The 23,916-nt window shown below is 40.6% G+C and overlaps 2 protein-coding genes across 4 annotated transcripts in view; one reads left to right on the forward strand and one right to left on the reverse strand.

Annotated features, from left to right (window-relative positions):
• Positions 1–20,640, forward strand: part of LOC140714197 (serine/threonine-protein phosphatase 2B catalytic subunit beta isoform) — a 97,033-nt gene extending 76,393 nt beyond the window's left edge. The window contains exons 14-15 of one of the 3 annotated variants that reach the window (XM_073025112.1): positions 14,305–14,334; positions 19,063–19,164. Coding sequence is in view for 2 of the 3 variants with exons in the window: in XM_073025110.1 (XP_072881211.1) it covers positions 14,305–14,334; positions 19,063–19,241 (209 nt within the window). In the remaining variant the exon portion in view is untranslated. Of the gene's footprint in view, positions 1–14,304; positions 14,335–19,062 lie in introns of all 3 variants that reach the window. The other 2 variants (XM_073025110.1, XM_073025111.1) reach the window with 2 other exon arrangements.
• LOC140714474 (fatty acid-binding protein, intestinal-like) overlaps positions 1–23,916 on the reverse strand; it is a 559,271-nt gene that overhangs the window by 325,749 nt on the left and 209,606 nt on the right. The gene's annotated exons all lie outside the window — the stretch shown is intronic.

Genomic DNA, 23,916 nt, shown 5'->3' on the forward strand with positions numbered 1-23,916 from the left:
TATATGTATATTGTGTATTTTTGCACTTGAGTACTGAATAAGTACTTAACTAAATGCTACACAACCGCAAGTTATTTTCACGTACGTTAGAATTTTTGACAACCAAATTTTAAACAAAAATCTTGACTATGGCATTGATGCCTTAATCCTTTGAATTTTCCATTTCCAATAGAAATTACAATGTGCCATCATAAATTGCTGAAGTCCTCGTGATCAGATTTTCTTCATATATTGCACATAGTAGGCTTTCTGGAGATAAAGATCTTTTGATGATATACAGCTCATTTAGCAATGTAAGTTTTAATTCCAGACCCTATTTCTTGCAATTTTTTTTATTAAAGGAGAATAGGTAGGCTTCATATTTTTTAAAAAAAACAATTTGTTTTAGAAGCATAAAGATGCTGGATGCTGCTCAGTGTTAGGAAAGGTACTAACAGCCTTAAAGGAGTTGCATTTTGACCTGCATTTATATGTATCATTGTTGCCAGATGGCCTAGTAAGTGCAGAGCATATTTGTTGAGTTGACCCATGCAGTCTCTTAATTATGATTTAACTTGGAAGTGTTAGTGTTTTATTTACCTCAACGTTTGAACTGAATATTGTAGGGCTGAAATTAGATTTTGAATATATTCCCCAAATGTTCTTAAGTACATTCTTGCATCTGAATCACAAAGCTGTGGGCATAGGAAATTGTCCTAAATGATCTGGTCCTTCTCATGCTGCCACTTAATTTCTTCAAAAATCAGCATAATCTTTCACATTGTCTATTTGGTGCCCCCTGCTCCACACCTAGATCAGATTGTATTGGAAGGTCCAAGAGGAAATATGTTTGACAGACTATTCTTTCATTTGAAAATGTTGTCCATGCTCCTCATCATTTTGCATGGCTCAGTTATTTCACCAATCAAACTTGTAAGCCACATTTCAGAGTCTAGTTTGTCTGCTATATACCAGTAAGTATTAACTGGTTAAGCCTGACTAATGAAGGGCATTCCTGCTGGCAAGTGCACACAGTGAGCAAATGGAATGAGCAACTGAACTGGAATTACAGGACATTCCACTATTTGCCATTCATTTCAATTGGAGCTGAGCTAAAGCAGCTTTAAAACTGACATAGGAGCAGCTTAAACATAATCCATGAAGCTGAGATACATTTTAGGATACACTGGGACGCATCATTAGTGATGTAACCTGAGATTGTTGGGTGTTTTGGGTCTTTCAACATCAGGCACCCTTGTCCAGGTAACCCAGACTGGGTTGATCAGTCTTCTGCTTATGTCTCAGCAGCACTGGAATGTACTAAGAAATAATTATGCATTTTTCTCTTCAGATGTCACATAAAGGAAGTTGCCTGGAAATATTTTCTTAAAATCTGTTACATTGCTTTAATTATCTGCTGAAGCAATATGGATCATTGCAACAATACCATGAAGCTCATCTCATAGACTAGTTCTTGCTGGGACTGCAAGTGGTCTGGCTTAGGTTTTTTTCAGTTACCAAGAATGAAATGGTGACCAATAAACATAGTTTATAGTAGGGACAAAGATGATCACCAATCTAATTGGAAAGCACTTCTTCTTATCCATTTGATGTTTGGGTCAAGCAGAGTCACAAACCAGACATTACAATGTCCGTAGAGCTGTGGTGAAATAGATCAATGTGTCTTGACCATATAGATGGAAACTGATGTGGTAATTCTAGATAATACCATTGAGAAGGCTCGTGCATTTGAGAAATAGAAGTGATTCTTGTAGTCAAGCAAGAATAGCTCCTTCCAATGGACTACTGGAGGTGAAGTGTTTGTTGTAGTGCCTACAATCTTCAATACAGTTGTACTATGTCAGAGCAACACACACATAATGCTCGAGGAATTCAGCAGGCCAGGCAGCATCTATGGAAAAGAGTAAACAGTTGATGCTTCAGGCTGAGACCCTTTCTAAAGACTGTAAAAACAAAATATGAGAAGTCAGAGCAAGAAGGCAGAGGGCGGGGAGGAAGAAGTACAAGATTGCAGGTGATAGGTGAAATGGGGAGGGTGGGAGGAGTGAGCTAGGAAGTTGATTGGTGAAAGAGATAAAGGGATAGAGAAGGGGAAATCTGATAGGGCAGAAGACCATGGATGAAAGGGAAGGGGGAGTGGCACCAGAGGGTGGTAATGGGCAGGTAAGGAGATAAGATGAGAGAGGGAAATGGGGGGGGGGGGGGTAGAATGGTGAAGGGTGTAAGGGCAATTATCAGAAATTCAAGAAATTGACATTCATGCCGTCAGGTTGGAGGGTACCTGGACAGTATATAAGGTGTTACTCCTCTGACCTGAGTGTGGCCTCATCACAGCAGTAGAGAAGGCTATAGGTTGTTATGTTGGAATGGGAAGTAGAATTCAAATGGGTGGCCACTGGGAGATCCTGCTTTTACTTGCAGACAGTGTAGGTGCTTGGCAAAGAGGTCTCATCAATATACAGGAGCCCACACTGAGAGAATCAGATACAGTAGATGATCCCAGCAGACTCACACGTGAAGTATCGCCTCACCTGGACGACTGTTTGGTGCCCTGAATGGTAGTGAGGATGGAGGTGTACGGGGCAGGTATGGCACTCATTTGGCTTGTAAGGTTAAGTACCAGGGGGCAGATCAATGGGAAGGGGTGAATGGACAAGGGTATAGAGTAGAGAGCGATCCCAACAGAAAGTGAGGAAGATGTGTTTGGTGGTGGGATCCCATTGGAAATGGCTGAAGTTGCAGAGACATGGGATCTCCTGGTGGCCACCCTTTCCATTTCTACTTCCCATTCCCATTCCAATGTGTCAGTCCGTGGTCTCTTCTGTTGCTGCAATGAGGCAATGCTCAGGATGGAGGAGCACCACCTTATATTCTGTCTGGGTAGCCTCTAAACTGATGGCATGAACATTGATTTCTTGAACTTCTGGTAAACCCTCCCCTCCCCCCCTTAACCATTACCCCATTCCTCTTTCCCCCTCTCACCTGCCCATCACCTCCCTCTAGTGCTCTTCCCCCTTCTCAGGCCTTTTATCTCTAACACCTATCAACTTCCCAGCTCATTACTTCACCCCTACACCCTCTCCTGGTTTTACTAGTCACCTACCATCTTGTACTTCTTTCTTCCCTCACCCCACCTTTATGCTCTGACTTCTCATCTTGTTTTTCCAGCCCTGATGAAGGATCTCAGCCTGAATTGTTGGCTGTTTACTCTTTCCCATTTTGTGTGTGTTGTCATCTGTAGATTTTCTCGTGTTTGTGATACTGTGTCAGAGGCAAGGCATGGGTCAAAGAAAGAGAGGGGATTATTTTCCAGAGACATACACTAATCAAGAGCTTCTTCAATATTGTCATGGGCAGATCTTATTTGGGATGAGATCAGTTCAAAAGTCAAATTACAGGAAAGATTCAAACAGATGAGAGGTAATACTGTGTTCAAGGCTTTGAATTGGAAGGAAGCTTAGAGCTAGGAGAATAGTTTTCAAGGCCTGAGGAGCCAAGAATTTTTGGAAGAGAGTGATGAAGCCAGTTTTCAGCTAGATAGGTTTTATTTATTGAGTTGTGGAATGGTATTTGAAGTGAGAGGATAATTTTCGAGATGGTTTCCAGGCCGGAAAATGATGGATAAGCGGTATGTTCATAATATGGTAGGTTTATCTGGAGATACTGCTCTCAGAGTACATACAACAGGAGGAACTATGCTATTCCTTTCAGCTCAATGACCCAGTAGAATTAATTGTAAGCTCCTCATCCGCAGATCTGCTCATAGCTTTATCTTGTTAAAACAGTAGCCATGTTTAGCATTCTGTATCACCAGTCCTTTAGCATCAATTCAATGTTTATACCCCCCCCCCCCCCCACAGCTTCTTTAAACTATGGATATGCACTTTTATTCAATGCTTCCCTTCATTAAACTTCATTCCTTAATTTCAGAAGCATATAATTTTCCCCACCCCTCTATGCTTTATATAAACATGTGAATGTACAAATTCGGAGCAAGACTAGGCCACTCAAGTCCCTTGAACCTCATGACTGATCTGATTGTAATATCACCCATGAGTTCCCAACTAACCATGATAACCTTTATCCTTTGTGAATTAAATGTTCATCTATCTCTACTTTAAAATGTTCAGTGACAGACCAGCACAGTGGTGCAGCTAGAGGAGCTGCTGCCTCATAACCCCCGGGACTTGGGGTCAGTCCTGATCTTGGGCTGTTGTGTGGAGTTTACTCAGGTGACTACCCAGGTTCCCTCACAAAATAAATGTGGGTTGGTAGGTTAATTAGCTGCTGTTAATTGCCCCAATGCACAGGTTAGTAGAACGTGGGAGAAGTTGATGAGAATGTAAGGAGTACAAGTAGCATTAGTGTAAATGGTTGCAGCAGATTTAGTGGACTGAAGGGCCAGTATCTGCTGTATTTCTTCATGACTATGACTTTCCTTCCCCCACCCTGTAAGAAAATAAATTACAAAGACTCACAGTGCTCTGATTAAAAATAATCTCCCATATCTTTCTTAAAAGGGCAACCCTTTATTTTGAAACAGTGCCTCCTAGTTCTAGTTTCACCCAAAAAATAAAATATGCACTTCACAACCATTCTGATGGTACTGCTGAAGACATTGTGTATTCAGTTAATGTAGGCTCCAATGGGTAGAAGTCTAACCTGTTCAATATTTCCTCATTAGTCAACCTTCCCATTCTGCCAATTAAACCTATGTGGAACTGCTTCCAAATCATGAACATTCTTCCTCAAAGAAGAAAGCCACTACTTTGCTATGATTTTTTTCATCTTTATTTAGGCAATACAGAAGTTCAGTGTTGCAGTTTAAAAGTGCCTGGTTTATTGTATCATAAAATATACTTAATAAACTGTTCACTTAATCAAAAAGATTATTGGAAATACAGTATTTGAGGATTGACTGAAAATTTGTTTTTACAAATCAAAGTTTAAAATAATCCTTTTGATCCACAATACATTCCTTTTGATACTTGACTGTATGGATTGCAAGAAATTGTAACTTTGAAGGATAGAATTGAAACCAGAATACTGTGCTGTATATTTTAGAACATGACAGTAAGTGTTAGCTCATGTGCTGATCATAGGGGCTCATTGCATCCCAGAAGCTCAGTGACTTGTATTTACTTTCTTATCGATCAAGGAGAGAGTAACAACTGTTTTCTGATTTTGAGATTCTGTGCTACAGTAGAAAGGAAGTAGTACTCATTAGGTCTATGCTTACAAGGACTGTGGAGATAAAGTAATAGCGTTCTGTTGCTTTTCAGACAGCATGTTCTGAAATTCAGCTACAGCTGAGCTTATGCCTTATTCTCATTGTAATGAATTGTGCTGGCAGTGCCTATAAATAAATGACATAACATTCATGATAAAGTATTTGAGAAATCACTCGCCCCTTTGTGTTTATTTGAATAATTTAAGAAGTGAAATGAGCAAAGCCTTGCAAAAACCTGGAAGTAAAATGACATGATCCTGTTCGTTGAGAATTGTTTCATTGTACTTCATGTCTGGAAATGATGAACAGAGGGGAGTCAGTGGGCATGTGAGAATGAATAGATTACAGGGAAATAAATAAATAAGAGTGTGGGATTGACAAGATTACACTGAAAACTGGCATAGACTGAAATGTGTTGGTTGCTTGAAAGTATTGTAAGTTTGAGTTAGGTATTTAACTTCTAAACATAGCTATTTTACAAAATTTCTCTGATGTGGTTCAATATTTTTTTCCTAATGACTAGTTGACCTATAGCTCTGGAATGCCCAAGATTTATTGTAGGGTTGTACAATCAAGTTTGTGCTCCTGCTTTTTAGGAATGATAATTTAGAATTTGAACCTAGGTTGATGCAGATCAGCATTGGCTTTGATTCCTTCCCTATCATCAACCTACCAGTCAAAATTTCTTGTTCACCCATGATTTTTACTAAGATTGAGTAATCTTAAATGGCTGTCACCCATGAAGCTCAAGATTTAATCCCTTCCTGTAAAATCGGTAGATTAAAGTGCAAAAAGAAAATTAGTATAAATATCTTGGCATCATTTGTTGATTTTATTTTAAATTTCCATCAAAATCTATAGTTTCAACTTCAATCATTCTCACAGCAGGAAATGAACAAGCTCTTAAAAGATCACTAATATGAGAAGTTATTGATTTCAGCAAGCCTGCTGTGTGTATATTTATATTATACAATTTATGCATATTTATATAATCTAGTAGGGCAGGGGAGTGCTACCACCTGCAGGCTCCCCTCCAGATTGCATACAGTTCTGATTTTTGAATCGTCGTTCATTGCTGGGTCTAAAACCTAGAGCTCTGTATCTAAAACAATGCTTCTGCATTGGTTCAAGGGGGCAGATAGTACAACCCTCTTAAAGACACTTAGAAGTAGACAACAAAAAAACAAAACATCCCATAAATAAAAGTAATGTTTTAACCCTGCTGTGTTTTACTTTTTCCACGTGATAATAACTTCCATTTATCAATAATTTCTTGGCACACTATAAAAGTAAATGGCAGAAACCCAAAAGAAAACATGGATCCACTAATAAAAACACAAAATGCTGGCAGAACTCAGCAGGCCAGACAACATCTGTGGGAGGAGGTAGTGACGACGTTTCGGGCCGAAACACTTCATCGGGAGTGAAATAACATGGGATGGTCGAGGGGGGATAAGTGGGGGGAGGGATAAAGTAGAGAGCTAGGAAGTGATAGGCTGGAGGGAAATGGACTAGGGGGAAGGTGGAGAATTATGAGAAATAAAAGAGAAAGAAAGGTAGGGCTGGGGGGAGATATATTGAGGGGGGAAAAGAGAGAGAGAACCAGACTAAAATTATAGATAGGGATGGGGGTAAGGGGGGGCAGGGGTATCAACAGAGGTCTGTCAGTTGGATGTTCATGCCGGCAGGAAGGAGGCTACCTAGGCGGGAGATAAGGTATTGCTCCATCGACCTGCGTGTGGCCTCATCTTGACGGTAGAGGAGGCCATGGACAGACATGTTGGAGTGGGAGTGGTCTGTGGAATTGAAGTGTGTGGCCACAGGGAGATCCCGCCACTGCTGGAGGACTGAGCGCCGGTGTTCGGTGAAACGGTCTCCCAGTCTGTGGCGGGTCTCCCCAATGTATAAATGGCCACATCGGGAGGACCAGATACAGTGTATCACCCCAGTTGACTCGCAGGTGAAGTGGTGCCTCACCTGAAAGGACTGTCTGGGGCCTGGGATGGTGGTGAGGGAAGAAGTGTGGGGGCAGGTGTAGCACTTCTTCCGTTTGCAGGGATGAGTGCCCGGAGGGAGGTCGGTGGGGAGGGATGGGGGGAATGAATGGACAAGGGAGTCGCTTAGGGAGCAATCCCTGTGGAAAGCCGAGAGTGGGGGATAGGGGAAGATGTGGCTGATGGTGGGATCACGTAGGAGGTGGCAGAAGTTACGGAGGATTATACGTTGGATCTGTAGGCTGGTTGGGTGATAGGTGAGGACCGGGGGACTCTATCCCTGGTGGGCTGGCAGCAGGATGGGGTGAGGGCAGAGGTGCGTGAAATAAGGGAGACGCGATGGAGGGCAGAGTTGATAGTGGACGAAGGGAAGCCCCTTTCTTTAAAAAAGGAAGACATCTCCTTTGTCCTAGAATGAAAGGCCTCATCCTGAGAGCAGATGACCACTCCCACTCCGACATGTCTGTCCATGGCCTCCTCTACCGTCAAGATGAGGCCACACTCAGGTCGATGGAGCAATACCTTATCTCCCGCCTAGGTAGCCTCATACCTGCCGGCATGAACATCCAACTCACAGACCTCCGTTGATACCCCTGCCCCCCCTTTACCCCCATCTCTATCTATTATTTTAGTCTGGTTCTCTTTCTCTCTCTTTTTTCCCCCCTCACTATAATCTCCCCCCAGCCCTACCTTTCTTTCTCTTTTATTTCCCATAATTCTCCACCTTCCCCCTAGTCCATTTCCCTCCAGCCTATCACTTCCTAGCTCTCTACTTTATCCCTCCCCCCACTTATCCCCCCTCGACCATCCCATGTTACTTCACTCCCGATGAAGGGTTTCGGCCCGAAACGTCGTCACTACCTCCTCCCATAGATGCTGTAAGGCCTGCTGAGTTCTGCCAGCATTTTGTGATTTTTATTTTATTTCCAGCATCTGCAGATTCACTCGTGTTGCCTATGGATCCACTAAATAGCTTTCTGTCCTATTTTGTAAGAATGAAACCTTTTTTGTTCCTAAAGCATCGAAAGTGTAAAAGCAATTTCCATGTTAAATAGGAAAAGGGTCAAAGAGTTGTATTCATGTATCCTTACATTGGTATTGTTGAAGAAGTTTACTTGGGAGAAAAGCGCAGTAAGATAATATATATACAGCGCAATATTGAAATGTGTGGAGACCTTGCTGTCCACACACACACACACACACACACACACACTCTCTCAATGGACAAGTTGATAAGGTAGATACAAAATGGTTTGAATTACTTAGTTTCTTAAATTCAATAGATCATAAAAACAAACTTATAAGAACTTTATAAATTTGCTGGCTAAGTTTTAATTGTCAGCGCTGCACTCAATGGAAGAAGTGAAGGATAATTACTAGAGAAGATAGAGTGTTTTATGAGAAGTTGAACAGGGAAGTTCAAGTTGTGAGCTGATTCATTAATTTTTTTCAGTAGGATGAAAGATGTGTAGTTAAGTAGCTCATTAGCTGGAGATTTGTATTTATTATCTTTGGTAGTACTAGAGGTGAGTTGGGATATATTTGCAGTAATGCAGGAGTTTGAAGATTTTGACTGAATAGTTGATGGAAGCTGATTCTGTAAATTTTTGCAAGGTAATCGGAGAGCTACTTAATGAGAAATTTTCATGGTAATGGAAAATAATTTGTCGTTTATAATAAAAACAAAATATTGAGTGTTTAAGTGAGGCAATGGTGGTATAACAACTGCAAAGAGGTTATCAAGGTATGTCTGATGGCCTGTTATTTGCAACTTATCTATCTGGAGAAGATGTAAATAGAACGTGAACAAGGACAGAGGAGAGGGGAAGCAATGTTGGAAACTGAGTTACAAAGCGTTGTAGTTGCTGGAAATTTTACATAAGGGTGAATGTTGCAAATACCCAGCAGGTCCAGCAACATCTGTGGAGGGAGAAAGCCAAACTTAATAGGTTGATAATCTTTCATTAAACCTGCCAATTCTCATACAGGCTGGAAAAGTTAATTGTATAAAATTGTTGAATTTAATAGTGTTGAATATATTAGCATTCCTAGATGAAAAATTTAGGAAATTCCATGTGAAGCAACAGTTCTCTTGTATTGCTTCCAATTTACTTTGCCACATTTGATACTCATGATCAACAGCAACAACCTGTCACTGAACGCCTGCAAAACCAAAGAGCTGATTATTGACTACAGAAGGAAGAAGCTCGAGGTCTATGAGCCAGTCTTTATCAGGGGATCGGAGGTGAAAGGAATCAGAACCAGAATCAGTTTTAATATTCACCGTCATATGTCATGAAACTTGTTGACTCTGTGGCAGCAGCACAATACAATGCATAATAATAGAGAAAAAATGTGGATTACAGAAAGTGTGTGTATATAATAGTTAAATAAGTAGTGCAAAAATAGAGATAAAACAAGTAGTGAGTTAGTGTTCATGGGTTCAATGCTCATTCAGAAATCAGATATCAGAGGAGAAGAAGAAGCAGTTTATGAATTGTTGAGTGAGAATGAGAACAAGGCATGACCTGGTTGATAGGGGTCCTTAATGATGGATGTCGCCTTTTTGAGGCATCGCTCCTTGAAGTCCTGGGTACTACAGAGGCTAGTGCTCCTGATGGAATTGACTAAGTTTACAACTCTCTGCAGCTTACTGTGCAGTAGGCAACCCCCCCCCCCCCCCCCCACACACACACCATAGTGGTGGTGATGTGGCCCGTTAGAATGTTCTTCATGGTATATCTGGAGAAATTTTTAAGTTCTCAAACTCAAAGGTGCATTTAATGTCAGAGAAATGTATACAATATGCATATACATCCTGAAATGCTTTTTCTTTGCAATCATCCATGAAAACAGAGGAGTGCCCCTGAAGAATGAATGACAGTTAAAACCCCAAAGTTCTGTCCCCAGCTCCCCTCCCTCCCACCCATTAGTGGCAGCAAGCAATGATCCCCCTCCCCCCACCAGCAAAAAAAAAGCATCACCGCCAAGCACTCAAATGTGCAGCAAAGACACAGACTTGCAGAACCCCAAAGACTACTTGTTCACCTGGTATTCAACATACAACAGAAGTCCGTTGCTTTGCTTTTTCCGAGCTCTGTGTCCAAAGATCTCAGGTCTCTGGGCACATAGCCGTAGATCTTCCGACTCCCATGAGGACACACTGATCTCCTGCCATGACATCGGTCTTCATCTTCAAAAGAACCCTGAAAGGGAAAAATAGAGATACTAAAGATGGAAATAGAGCTGTTTCTGAAGACGCAAGCAAAGGAGTCACTGTTAGGCACCACTGACTCTCCTAAACTCCAGATTATAGCCACTGTCATGCCTTCATTGTAGCTGCTTCGATATGGTGGGTCTAGGTTAGATCTTCAAGGATATTGACACGGAGGAACTTGAAATTGCTCATTCTTTCCACTTTTGATTGCTCAATGAGGATTGGTGTGTGTTCCCTTGACTTACCCTTTCCAAAGTCCAAAATCAATTCTTTGGTCTCACTGATGTTGAGTGCAATTTGTTGCTGCAACACCATTCATCCAGCTGATAAATCTTGCTCCTGTATGCCCTCTTGTCACCATCTGAAATTCTGCCAACAATGGTTGAATCATCAGCAAATTTATAGATAGCATTTGAGCTGTGCCTAGTCACAGCCTATGTTGTAAAGAGAGTAGAGCTGTGGGCTAAGCACACACCCTTGAGGTGCACTAGTGTTTATTGTCAGCAAGGTGGAGATGTTATTTACAGTGTGCACAGGTTGTGGTTTTCCAGTTAGGAAGTTGAGGATCCAGTTACAGAGGGAGGTGCAGAGGCCCAGGTTCTGGAGCTTTTCAATCAGAATTGTAGGAGTGATAGTGTTAAATGCTCAGCAGTAGTCAATAAACAGCATCCTGACATAGGTACTTGTGTCGTCCAGGTGACCCAAGGCTGCGTGAAGAGCCAATGAGATCGCCTCCACTGTAGACCTATTGTGGCAATAGGCAAATTTGCAGTAGGTCCAGGTCCTTCCTGAGACAGGAGTTAATTCTAGCCATAACCAAACTCTTAAAGCACTTCACCACCAAAGATCTCAGTGCTACTGGTCAATGGTCATTGAGGCAGCTTGCCCTGCCTTAATATAATTGTTGCCCTTTTGACGCAGATGGAGACTTCCGACTGTAGCAGTGGGAGATTGAAAAATTCTTTGAACACTCTGCCAGGTGGTTGGCAAAGGTTTCCAGAGCCCTACCAGGTATTCCATCCGGGCATTTCGCCTTGTGAGGGTTCGCCCTCTTGAAAGTCAGACTGACGTTGGCCTCTGAGATAGAGGTCACAGGTCACCAGGTGCTGCAGGGAGTTGCATAGCTGTAGTTTTGTTCTCCCTTTCAAAGCGAGCATAAAAGGTGTTGAGCTCGTCTGGGAGTGAAGGATCACTGCCATTCATGATGCTAGGTTTAGCTTTGTAGGAAGTAATGGCCTGCAAACTCTGCCAGGGTTGTTGTTCCTTAGCTCTTGAAATTATCCTCCATGAGTCGTACCTGGTTTTCTTGTATAGACCTGGTTTACCAGACTTGAATGCCACAGATCTAGCCCTCAGCAGACTACGGAAATCCTGGTTCATCATTGCTTTTGGTTTGGGTATTTACAGTAAGTTCTCATCGGCAGACACTCATCCACACAAGTTTTAATGAAGTCAGTGACTTCTGTGGCATATTTGTTTGGACTCAAAGATGAATCCCTGAATACAGTCCAGTTCACCAATTCAAAGCAGTTCTATAAGTGCTCCTGCGCCTCTCTTGTCCATACCTTCTTGGTCCTCGCTACTGTGCTGCAGTCTTCAGTCTCTGCATATACTCAGGGAGTAGAAGTACAGCCAGGTGATCAGAGTTTCCAAATGTGGGCGTGGTGTACTATGGTAGGCATTCTTGATGGTGGTGTAACTGTGGTCCAGTGCATTGATTTCTCTGGTACTGCAAATGATATGTTGGTAATAATTATTTAGAGACTCTTTCAAGCTGGCCTGGTTAAAATCCCCCATAATGATGGGGAAGGCAACAGGATGTGCTGTTTCTTGCCTGTTGATTACATTGCTCAGAGAGTCAATAGCTTTAAATTACTTGGCATTATCATATTAGAGGATCTGTCCTGGGATCAGCACATGAGTGCCACCACATAAAAGCTCTTTTACATCAATGTCAGAAGTGGATCATGCAGAGCTCCAGCAACCCAGACTGGATCCTCAGAATCAGAATCAGCTTTATTATCATGAAATGTGTTGTTTTATGGCAACAGTGCGGTGCAAAGACATAAAATCACTATAATTTACAAAATAAATAAATAGTGCAAAAGAAAAGGAATAATGAGATAGTCCATGGACCATTTCTGAATTGTTGAGTGGATTTTCATATTCCTATATGTCCACCCCAATAGTCAGAATCAGACTTATTACCACTAACATATGTCAATAAATTTGTTGTTTTGTGGTAGTAGTACAGTGCAAGACATAAAAACTATAAGTTATAAATAAATAGAGTAAAAGACGAATAACAAGGCAGTGTTCGCAGTTTCATGAACTTCAGAAATCTGATGCTGTGCCTTCTTCATAATTGCATGAATGGTAGTAACGAGAAGAGGTTATGTCCCAGATGGTGAGTGCCTTTAATGATAGACATTGCTTTATTGAGGCACTGCTTCTTGATGATGTCCTGACCTCTGGTTTGCACGTTCTTAGTGTGATGTCTTGGGTTTTCTCTGGCTGCTCTGATTTCCTCCAACATCCCAGAGACGTGTTATTTGGTAAGTTAATTGGCTGCTCTAAGTTATCCTTAGTGTGGTTGGATGGTTGAGGAATCAAGGTGAAGTTGATGGAGATGTTGGTTCTGTTGGAAACCAGAATATACTTCACAGACGAAAAAGCCTTCTTTCATGCTTGTTTTCATTCTAAATTAGTGAACTCCGTACTACAGAGACTTGTGCATGAAATTATCCTGTAAGGAGATTTCTAAACTCTTTAAGGAGCCATCCCATCTTTTGGGTGAAACCTGAAACTGAGGGCCTGTTAACCTTTCATTGTTGTGCTTTATGGGGCTACTTCCAAGAGCAAAAAGGCTCTTGTAGTGTACCGCCAATGATTTTTTTTTTACCTAACAGCATTAGAAATACTGGGAACTCATGAAGTCCAAATTGACTTCTGTGTTTTGTGTTTTACAGTGGTGAATTTGCTGGATGTGCATGGTGTTGGAACTTACTGAATATGTGCATTTCTGGTTTTCCTGAAAAAAAGTTTAAGGTGACATGATGCTGATTGGCTCTGTGAAGCAGTTCCATAGACACCAACAGATGGTGTGTACTTGAATTCAGCAGACAGTATCTAGATAGCCATCGCTCAGTAGTGCCAAAGGGAAATAACTGGCCAAAAACCTTGTCATAAAAAAAATATTTAATTTCCACGATTTCTGCTCCTCTATGTTTTCCAGCTTTCTTTCTCAGGATATGACAGCTTCCTTTTGGTGCTTGTTGTTTACCAGGTTTCCTGCATTGCAACAGTGCATATTTCTAATCCACTTCATTGGTTGGCATGGAATTTGAATCATGCTGTGATTGAGAATGGTACCAGATAAATGAAAGAACTAAAGAAAAACAAATCCAAAGCTGGGAATTCCTGATTCTGAACATTTGATTGCTTCTTCATTTTTAATTCATGCTACGGGGTCTTCGGGTTTGATGTTAGGTCATGTCTGCTCAGGCTGACCCTGTACAAATTAGTGTTGCTCTTCTGCATGTTTATTGAAGAATAAAATGTCTGCTCTGTTTTTGATTTTCCTTTCCTTGTCATGATAACGTTAGAAAATCTATACTGAGAAATTTTAGTGTTTTATACTAATGTTTCAATATTGTAGATTATGCACATAGTAAATTGTACAATTTGTGTATTGTAACTTTATTGTATTTTAATGTGTGTTTAAAGCTGTTCTGAATATGAGCTCCATTATAGTCTTTCTGGAGATGATATATTATGCTACTCAGTTTTTTGCTTCTTTTATGAAATACTACGCTACTCATCTTTCTCATTCATTTTGCATGCAACTACACACTTCTGTACAGCCACAGTTGAGGCAATTGAGGCTGATGAAGGTACGCCCGGTGCTATAGCATCAGAAATATGTGGTGTAGGATGGGGTGTGGGTGTGGTTCAGATTAGTTGGGTGTATCTTAACTTGCACAAGCAGAATTTAAATTTGTTCATCATTAATTTTATTGTGAAGATAGAATATGCTCAAGGAATAATATGTTTTTTGCTTTGCAAAGGTGAGTGAGGTTTATAAGTGGTCTCACTCTAAATTACTGAGATAATTCTGGGGAAGTGTGATTGTATTCTGTATTGCATCCATTAACAGTTCTGCCTTGTTACAAAATACATGCTTTTAGAGTTTGCTCCTGCATGTAAAGGAATTCCAGTGTTAGAAATTGTTTTATTTTGCATGTTTTTATTCAGATGTTAAAGTCTGGCACACTGCTATATTAATAACAATTGGCTGAGAGTGATGTTTCATTACAGCATGTTATGTGTCCCTCTACAGTCTAAACTAACCTTAATGATGTCTTTGGGTTTTTATCAGTCTGTACAACAGGGGGTTTAACAATTAAGGCCAGGCTTCTTACATTGAGTCTTGAAATGGTCCTGAGGGTGGCTGAGCTAAAACGTATTACTTCAGTATTCCTGCATCTGTGATGTCAGAAACCCTGTGAACAGAAAATGAAGGGAAAAGTTCATTTCAATTCCTGCTGCAAGCTAATGGAAATTGTGCACTTCCATAAATTTTGAATGTACAGTTGAATGCCACTTTTTGCAGAAATCAGACACATGATCACCAAAATGAAAAACGCTAATGGATCTCCACCCTAAATAAGCTGCAACAGATCTTGCCAAATGAAAGCTGTAATGAAATGGGCTTTCAGCTTGCTTTGTATTTGAAAGATAATGTTTTCCATCTCTTTAATGTAGATTAGTGCTTGTCGCTAGTTTGCAAAACATTAACTGCCTGGTTGTGCAAGTTTAAGGATAATACACTTGAAATTTGTTGGAAACCTATAGGTGTTTGACTCTTCAAATAAGATACCAAGCCTGTATTTGATATGGATGCTTTTCTTTCCCCTGACAAATGATACTGGTTTTGTCATACACTGTTGATTGTGACTTCTTTAGTGGAAAATGTTAGATCATTTGTTAAAATCATTCCAAAACGCTGTCAGAGGCATGTTCTGGTATTATCAGTTCTGAGCAAAGGACAGAGACAGCATTCATAGAGCTGGTCTTTAGTGACCAATTAAAGCCAACTGTTTATAAGTTCTAGTGCTTCTTTTAAATAATGCTGTTTGAAAGCAAGCTCACCAACATAATTAGCCATGGCAGTAATCTTTTATTGAGCACTAACAGCCTTCTGATCTTGCTCTGCAGAATGCCACGTTAAGTGATAAAATCGATCGCAATATGCCCATGCAGTGGGACATTGCATCGAAGCTATGTTTAGTGCATGTCAAAATTTAGTTCTAAAGACAAACTCAGAAATCAAATTGCAAAAAAAACAGAAACTAAACAAAATTAGTTGTATGTCATAAAATAAATATGTTTAAGTTTCCCCTTAGGTGCCCTTGCAGTGAGTGTTCAATTTTGGTTTTATTCACATTATAATGAAATAATGGAATTGTATCTGCAATCACTTAAAGTACACTTACTGCCAGTGTTGAATGATGTAATTTTCAGGTAAAAGTCTCAGCAGATTATTCTGAGAATTGCATTATTGTATAGACCATGACATGTCATTACATGAACCCTCACTCAATCCACTAGGTTAAGGGAAGCCTCACACAGATGACTGTGCTTCAGGGAAACATGCTGAAGTGGAGCATCAGTTCACACCATTATGCTGTTGGACAACCTCAGTCATCATACAGGGTATTTACACTTCGACTAGAATGCTACAATGGAGTAGCATATGAAAAATGCTGGAGGAACTCAACAGGTCAGACAGCATCTGTGGAAAGGATGTTTTGTGCCAAGATATGCTGAGTTCCTCCAGCATTCTGTATATGTTCTCTGGATTTACAGCATCTGCAGAATCTCTTGCGCTACAATGAAACTGCTCCTAGACAACGTACCTTAATAAAGCAGCACATTGACCAATATGCCTTTCTTATTTTAATGAGGCACATACTAAAAAGATGATGTATTTTGGGAGATCATATAAGGGTAGCACATACACTTTGAATGATAGAACCTAAGTGAAGTTGAGAAACTAAGGGATCTTGATGTACAAGTCCTAAAGGTGGCAGTACAGGTGGAAAAAGTGATGGCTGCCTCCTTGAACTGGGCATATAAGAGCTGGAGGTCATGATACAGCTCCATAAAACATTGGCAGGCCACAGATGGAGCATTGGGTGCATATCTGGGTTGCCGCACCATTCAAAGGATGTGAATGCACTGATGAGGATGCAAAGGTGATTTAGTAGGATGTTGGAAGGATGGAACTTTTCAGTTAAGAGAAACTGGACAGGCTAGTTTGTTTTCCTTGGAGTGGAGGAGGCTGATGCAAGACCTGATAGAGATGTATCTATGAGGAGTAAAGAGAGGGTGGATGGAACGAAACACTTCACTATAAAGGAGATATTTCAAACCAGCGGGCATAGGTTTAAGTTGAGGAGTTTCAGGATATGTGATGAAATTTGTTTTCAACCAGGAGGGTGGTTATTACTTGGAATGCAACAACCTGAGAAAGTGAAGGAGGCTGGTGCTGTCACAGCATTTGAAAAGTATCTGGATGAGCACTTACATCACCAAAGCACAGAAAGCTATGCACCAAGTGCTGGTACATTGGTTTGGGATAGACAGGTGCCTGAGGCCAGCAGAGACATGGGGGGAGCGTCTGAACGGCTGGCTCTGTGCTGTGTGACATAAATGAGGGTATGTAGTAATGCACTTAAGAAAGTAGAGCTGCTGTAAGTACATTAAGTACCGATCAAGGTAAAAATAGAACATACAGGAATCTTTATGTCAGACTTGATTTCATGTGCTGCAGTTGATCCTCACTTAGACCAGTAAGATACCAAGAAATCTCACGTTACCAACACAGAACAGGATAAACTCATTCACATGTGTAGACTATAGGATAACTATAGTTATTCCTCACTTAGCTGAGAACTACTCAGAGGCCATGTGGAGAGTAGCATGCTTCAGAGGAGCACCAGTGAAAATATTATGCACTGGTATGATTTAAGGAAACTGAATTAGACCAGGACATCCTCCTCCGGATTACCAACTGTGGTTGACTAGTGTGGGATAACACTGCCAAACAAGCATGCAAGGACAGTACATTGAATAGACCAGAACAGAACAGTGAAACGTTACTTAAAATCAACAAACAGAAATGGAAGAATTTAGCAAATCAAGCAGTATCAGGACTGACACAGGATCTCTACCTGAAATATCAACTTAGTCTGTCTGCCTCCACAGATGCTGTTTGACCCGCTCAGCTTTTCCAGTGTTCTGTTTATTGTTCCAATTCCAGCCTCTTGTCCTCACTTAAATCATTGTGATTCTGGGTTTCCTCATTTAGACTAGCACATTACCACAGACTAGTGGTAACATACAGCAAATCCACACTTGATCTAACCTTACTAACACCAGCTTGTAGGGGAGTCACACTTGGACCATTATGCTACAGAGGAAATGAATGTAAATGAGTGAACTACAGGAAATCCACGAGGAGACTACAGATACTGTAATCCTCATTTAGAGAATTATGCAATAAGGGACAATTAGAGAAATTTTGCATCGAACAGTACGCTGCAAGGAGATTTCACAGATTTGTGTATAGAAGGAATCCACTCTTGGTTTAGTTTGTTAAAGAGCATAATATAGATCATTACACTATATGGTAATATCAGTTAGATCAAGGTGCACAACGGGATCTCACTTAGGTCAGTGCACTATGAAAAGTCCCATGTAGACTTTTGTTAGAGGGGAAACTTAGTCTACTGCACTACAGGGGGCCTCACTGACAACATAATGTTGCAGGAGTAACTGGGACATGTGTACTGTAAGGGAACGTTAGAGAACTATGTTGATCAGTGCACTACTGGGAGTGCACTTGAACTAGTACACCAGCTGGTTGCAGGAGAACCTTTAGTATGCTGCCTTCAAACCTCACTTTGATTTGGACTATCAGGTTTTGGAGGCAATTCATTGAATCTAGTAAGGTATAAGAAACCCTCTGTCAGACAAATGTGCTACAGAGTAATGTCGCATTACTCAGCTTTGTACTCACTTATCTCAAAAAAGCTATCTGACAATTTGGGCAATATGAAATCCCTCCACCAAACTGGGCTGAGTCAGGATGTTCAACAGTGCATTTTATAAGTCTTGAAGTATTGGCTGGAGTGAGGGTCCCTTATATTGGTATGCTGCAGAAGACCTGTTGAAATCACTAGAAGGATCCTCATTAAATTCGGGTGGCATTACTTACCAATATACTGCAGGGAACCTGGCGATGACATAAACAGGAAAATCTAACCATCATATGCACTGGACCTATTCCAGATTGTCCTTGGATTGCTTCCCTGAGACTGTTAGACCCTCCAGTTTTCTATCAAACATTCAGTGCTTCATTTCTTTGCAATAGTGTGGAACAACATTAGTTGGCATTTTTCATGTTGGTGAGCTTGTAGCAGATATTTTTCAAGTTTATGATAAACAGGACACTTCACAACTTGCCAGCATCTCTAGAAGTTTTGGATGTTATTCTACATTTACTTTCTATTGTGTCATTTCCATTGCCTAACTCATTTATTCTGCGTTTCATTAAGCAATCAGAGGATTCTCGCCACAGCACAAAATCTGCAGTTTTGAAGAAGCGAAAGGCCTGGACAGGATTAACGAGCGAATGCCTCCAAGGAAAGACACTCCTCAGCAAGATGGCATCAATTCAGTTAACACGACAAATACCAATGAGAACAATGGAACTGGCAACAGCAACATACAGTGACCATGTCCCCATCACACACTCGCATTGCCTAAGATATCCCTGAATCACAGCTTCTGAAGTGGCCAAGGCCAGTATCTATGTGTTTTTGAACAGCTGAACAAATTTGATGAACTTTAAATGATCAGATATGGTAAAGACATCCTGCTTTTGAAAGAAGGGCCTGTGGTAGATGAAGATTCATGTGCATGCAGCATATAATCAAGACTCCTGGACCCTTGGAAAGTCAGTACTGGTTTCACTAAATCACGTCTAGAATAGCATCTCACACCCATCAACTTCAACACTTAAGTTTACAAGCAGAATCTTTCTTGAATAGCTTTAGTTGCTTTCAATCAGAATTTGGACAGAAACCCTAAGTAATGCTGAAGAGCTGACTATTTATTGATGAACATTGTTTCATAATGTCTACTAAAGACAAGTTTTTAAATTGTAGAATGGTCTTAAAAATAACTCTGAGGCTGTAAAAAGGTGTATTTTAAATTTGTAAAATGCCAAAATGAATCTATTGGGTGGCAGGGCCTTGGTAACATGCTGACCTCAGGTTGTTTCCTTCCAGCAGACATTATTGATCCTGTGTTATACTTGCTGCATTGTAGTTTGTAGGAACGTTTCTTGCTTTAAAAGAAACCAAAGCTATTTAAGCCAGAAAGTTGATAGACCTTACAGTCCCGGCACCTGTCAAGTTGACTTTTCAGGCCCCTTTTTAAGTTTTATCATGCATTTTAAATTAATAGCCCACACACAATATGAATTGAAAGGTACTTTTAATTGAATTTTGTACATTATGGAAAGACATTTGAATCATATCAAATCTGTAAAGCTTAGCTGTGTAATTTGTGTATGCATGTTTTTCATTTTTGCAGATATTTAATATATAGACATTTAATGTACAGGACAGTAATCTATAAGATTACATAAATGTAATGGATACTTTTTAGTGCATTGTGAGTATTCGACTGGCTTATACTGTGCCGACCCCTGAGTCTGGAAGAGCTTCAGGCATTTTAATATGTTTCTGTTTATGCGATGCAAGCTATGGCCCAGTTTAAAAAACAGGATTGTGGTGACAGTCTCAAATCAAGGTTGCATGTTAAATTTTTATAAGATTGCTTTGTTTAAATACATCATGTCAAAGGTAGTGTTGTGTTCAATTAGCTAATGATTGTCACCCCTTGCCTGGTTGCATTTTTATACATTTACTACCTGGTTAATTTCTTGTTTTCCCACCATCAAACACAATTTTAAACATAAGGCACAAACAAAATCATCTCCCTTTTTTTTTGTTTGCCATCAGCACATGTACATAACTCTCAGCTGGAACGTGTATGTCTGCTCTAAAATATTTAAATATTTTATAGGATGGTACACAATAAATGTTGTGTATGGGCCACTGCTTTTACTGGATGGTGTGGATTTATTCCTCTGGAGAATTATACAGTACCCTTACAGCTGTTATGGAAGTCATAGAAGAGGTTGTTCTTAAACCAACTCAAACTGAAATTTAGTGTTCAGCCAACTTTTAGGTTTTGGCTTAATTAACTAATACTTACTTTCAATATTTTATATTTAATGATTTTACATTCAATTTTAACAGTTTTAATGTAACATATTAAGTAAATTCAAATACATGTGAAAATTATCAACCTTGGCTCAGAGTCGTACAACACAGAAACAGGCTCTTCGGCTCACCTCATCCATGCCAGGCTTTTTACCTATTTATACTAATCTCATTTGGCCACACTAAGAATGTATCCTTCTATTCCTTGCCTATGGAAATGTTGATTAAGTGCCTCTTAAGCACAGTGATTATACCCTGATACCATTTCCTCTTTTGGTAGCAAGTTCCAGATATCAACAGCTCTCTGTGGGGGGGGGGGGGGGGTTGGTCCCAGAGGGAGGTTTCCTGTCACAGTGTTGGATGATGGGGATCAAGTGGAACTCCATTTTCAGTGTTGTGCTGGATATGCTGCAGTCTCAGAGCTGGATGGGACTTTACACAAAGTCATCAGCTGTTCTACCTGCAGGCAAAAAATCTACAGGGACAGCAGTGCCATTTCTCTGAAGATGTAGCAATGTTTATCCTTTAATCAACTAAACTTTATTGCCCTGTTATGAACAATTTTTGTGGTTATGAATTATGAACAAAGTTTGTGGTTCTTTCTGTGCCAATTTGCTGCCATGATTCCTAGGTTTCTGTGGTGACTGTGTTGGCTATAAAGTGCATTAGATCATCCTGGGATATTGCAGGATGCTATGTAGATGCATGCGGTGTGAGGGCATAAATAGGGTAGATAGAGGGGAACTACCTCATGGCAAAGTTTTCAAAACTAAGATGGGAAAGGTTTAAGGTAAGGGGTTGGTGGGGACCTGAGGAAAAGCTTAATCAAGAGAGTGGTTGAAATCTGGAACAGTGCCTGAGGCAGAGACTCACATTTAGAAAATATCCAGACGAGCACTTGAATCACCAAGGCAGAGAAAAATACAGACCAACTGTTTGTAAGTAGGAATAGTATAAGTAGTTGATGGTCAACATGGGCCTGGTAGACAGAATGACCTGTTTCTAAGATGAAGAACTCTGAAGTTTGTAAATGTTATAAGCAATCTTATTTGGGCAAATGGCTTAATTTTCCTATCCTTTAGATTTTTTTGAATAGTGAAATTATCCCAAGATCGATTGGCGGGACACAGGCCTCCACTAGTGTGGCCCCAGGGTCTGCACCATTTACTTCATACACCTATGTCACCCATCAGTACAGCTCCAGGATCTGCTACATCTGTGTCCCGAAGGTTTCATTCCCTGTGTCTGGTCTGTTTAGCATGTCAGCACGTGCAGCCCAGTGTCTGCTCCATTTTCCCTGTACACCTCTGTTCCCACCAGTACAGCCTAAGAGTCTAATTCTGTATTAAACAGCAGTCCAAACTCCCTCTTCCCTGTTAGCCTATTCACCAGATTGAACATTCACACTGTGGAATATTCTCTGTTTGGTCCTATTCAGGTCCCATTACTTGAGTCTTTTATTATCATGCACAATGAGAAACATTTCATCAGCTTCGTACAGTAAATCTCCTATTCAACCATTCAGAAACCTTGATGGTTCGGCATTTGATTTGCTCAAGAATCTTGGCATTTTCCACTCACTGGCTGTCAGTCCCACCCTTCCCATTCACTCCTCATCTCACCTTCCCCATGCACTCACCAGGTCTGGTTCTCACCCTCCCTATTCATTCACTCAGATCCCAATTCCCACCCACCCTATTCACTCACTGGCCCTCACTTCAATGCTCCCCAGTTCAATTTCCCACACTGACTAGAAGCACACCAGGTTCACGAATGATACTGTGTAACATCATTTTTAAAAAAAAAAAATTAATTAAAAGATGTTAAGCTATTAAATGAATACATTGCATAGTCCAGAAAATCTGCTAGTCTTGGACCATCAAAGACCCAAGTGTGCAAGACTTGGTGGAGTTTTACAGTATCTAAAACCTCACTGCAGGAAGTGATGGCCAGGGAGAACCCATTGACATTGGTTTCTTTACCCTGCCCGTCTTGGTGGTATCCCTCCATTGACGCGAAGGCTGGGTGTCAGGTCTGTGGGAGAGCAGGGATCACTGCTATCCAGTAAACCGTGAGCTCCCTGATTGATCTTTAAACACTCTTCCTCAGATGGCTAATGAAGTACTCAAGGTAATAGTGAATTTCATCAACGTCTGCTTTTGCTGCGAGGTGTTTGGAAGTAATTGACATTTTTGTCTGAGAATGGTGTTATAGAACAAGGATAGAGAACTTTCATGTTGCAGATATTGAATACAATTCCATCTTCCATTCCTGTCTGATGTCAGGGTATGGGCTGTCAACTGAAGCCCAGCTCCCTTTCAACTCTTCAAATGAATCTCCCTCTGCTAGTCCTCTTGGGCAGTGTATTCAATTTGTAAAACAACTTTGCATAGATGTTTGGTTCATTTGCCAATCATTTTCACGACACAGTATTCTGATATGAAAACAGAATGCTGGAAACCTTGCCTTTATCTCAATAGAAATCCATAGAAATGGAAATGGAGTTAATTTCAGATCAAAAACTCATCATTAAAACTGAGAAAATAGGTTTAGAATTGTAGAAAGAGTGTTTGAGGGATGGATGAGACAAATATCACTTAACATCCCACCAACATCCCCATTCAACAGATTATCCTTCACAATTTCTACTGACCTTGTTGAGATTCCACTTCTAAAGACACCTCCCCTCCTCTCCCAGTATTGTGAAAGTACTGTTCTCATTGTGACTCTTTGGCCAGCTCTTATCTCTACCAGTCACTCCCCTTCTCATAGTTCTTTCCCAGATCATTGCAGAAGATACAGTAGCTGCTATTTCATCTCATCCCTTCGCACCAGCCAGGAATCCACACACTTCTCAGGTCAAGCAGAGTTACTTGTCAGGTTTGTTGAATTTGCTGCTCTCAATCTGCTTACCCCATACACTAGAAAAATCCAAAATGTATTGATAATCACCTTGTGAAGTCCTGCCTGCAGCAAGCAGGCCTGACCTTAAACATCATTTTGCCTCCCCTTCCAACTTCCAGTCTGGTCAATCTGTCTGTTGCTTTCTGCACTGTTACACTGAAGTCTTAAGAAGCAGTGTCTCATCTTCCTTTTGACCATATTGCTGTTGTGAGA

The sequence above is a fragment of the Hemitrygon akajei genome, chromosome 21 (genome assembly GCF_048418815.1).
Source record: "Hemitrygon akajei chromosome 21, sHemAka1.3, whole genome shotgun sequence".
Taxonomy (NCBI): domain Eukaryota; kingdom Metazoa; phylum Chordata; class Chondrichthyes; order Myliobatiformes; family Dasyatidae; genus Hemitrygon; species Hemitrygon akajei.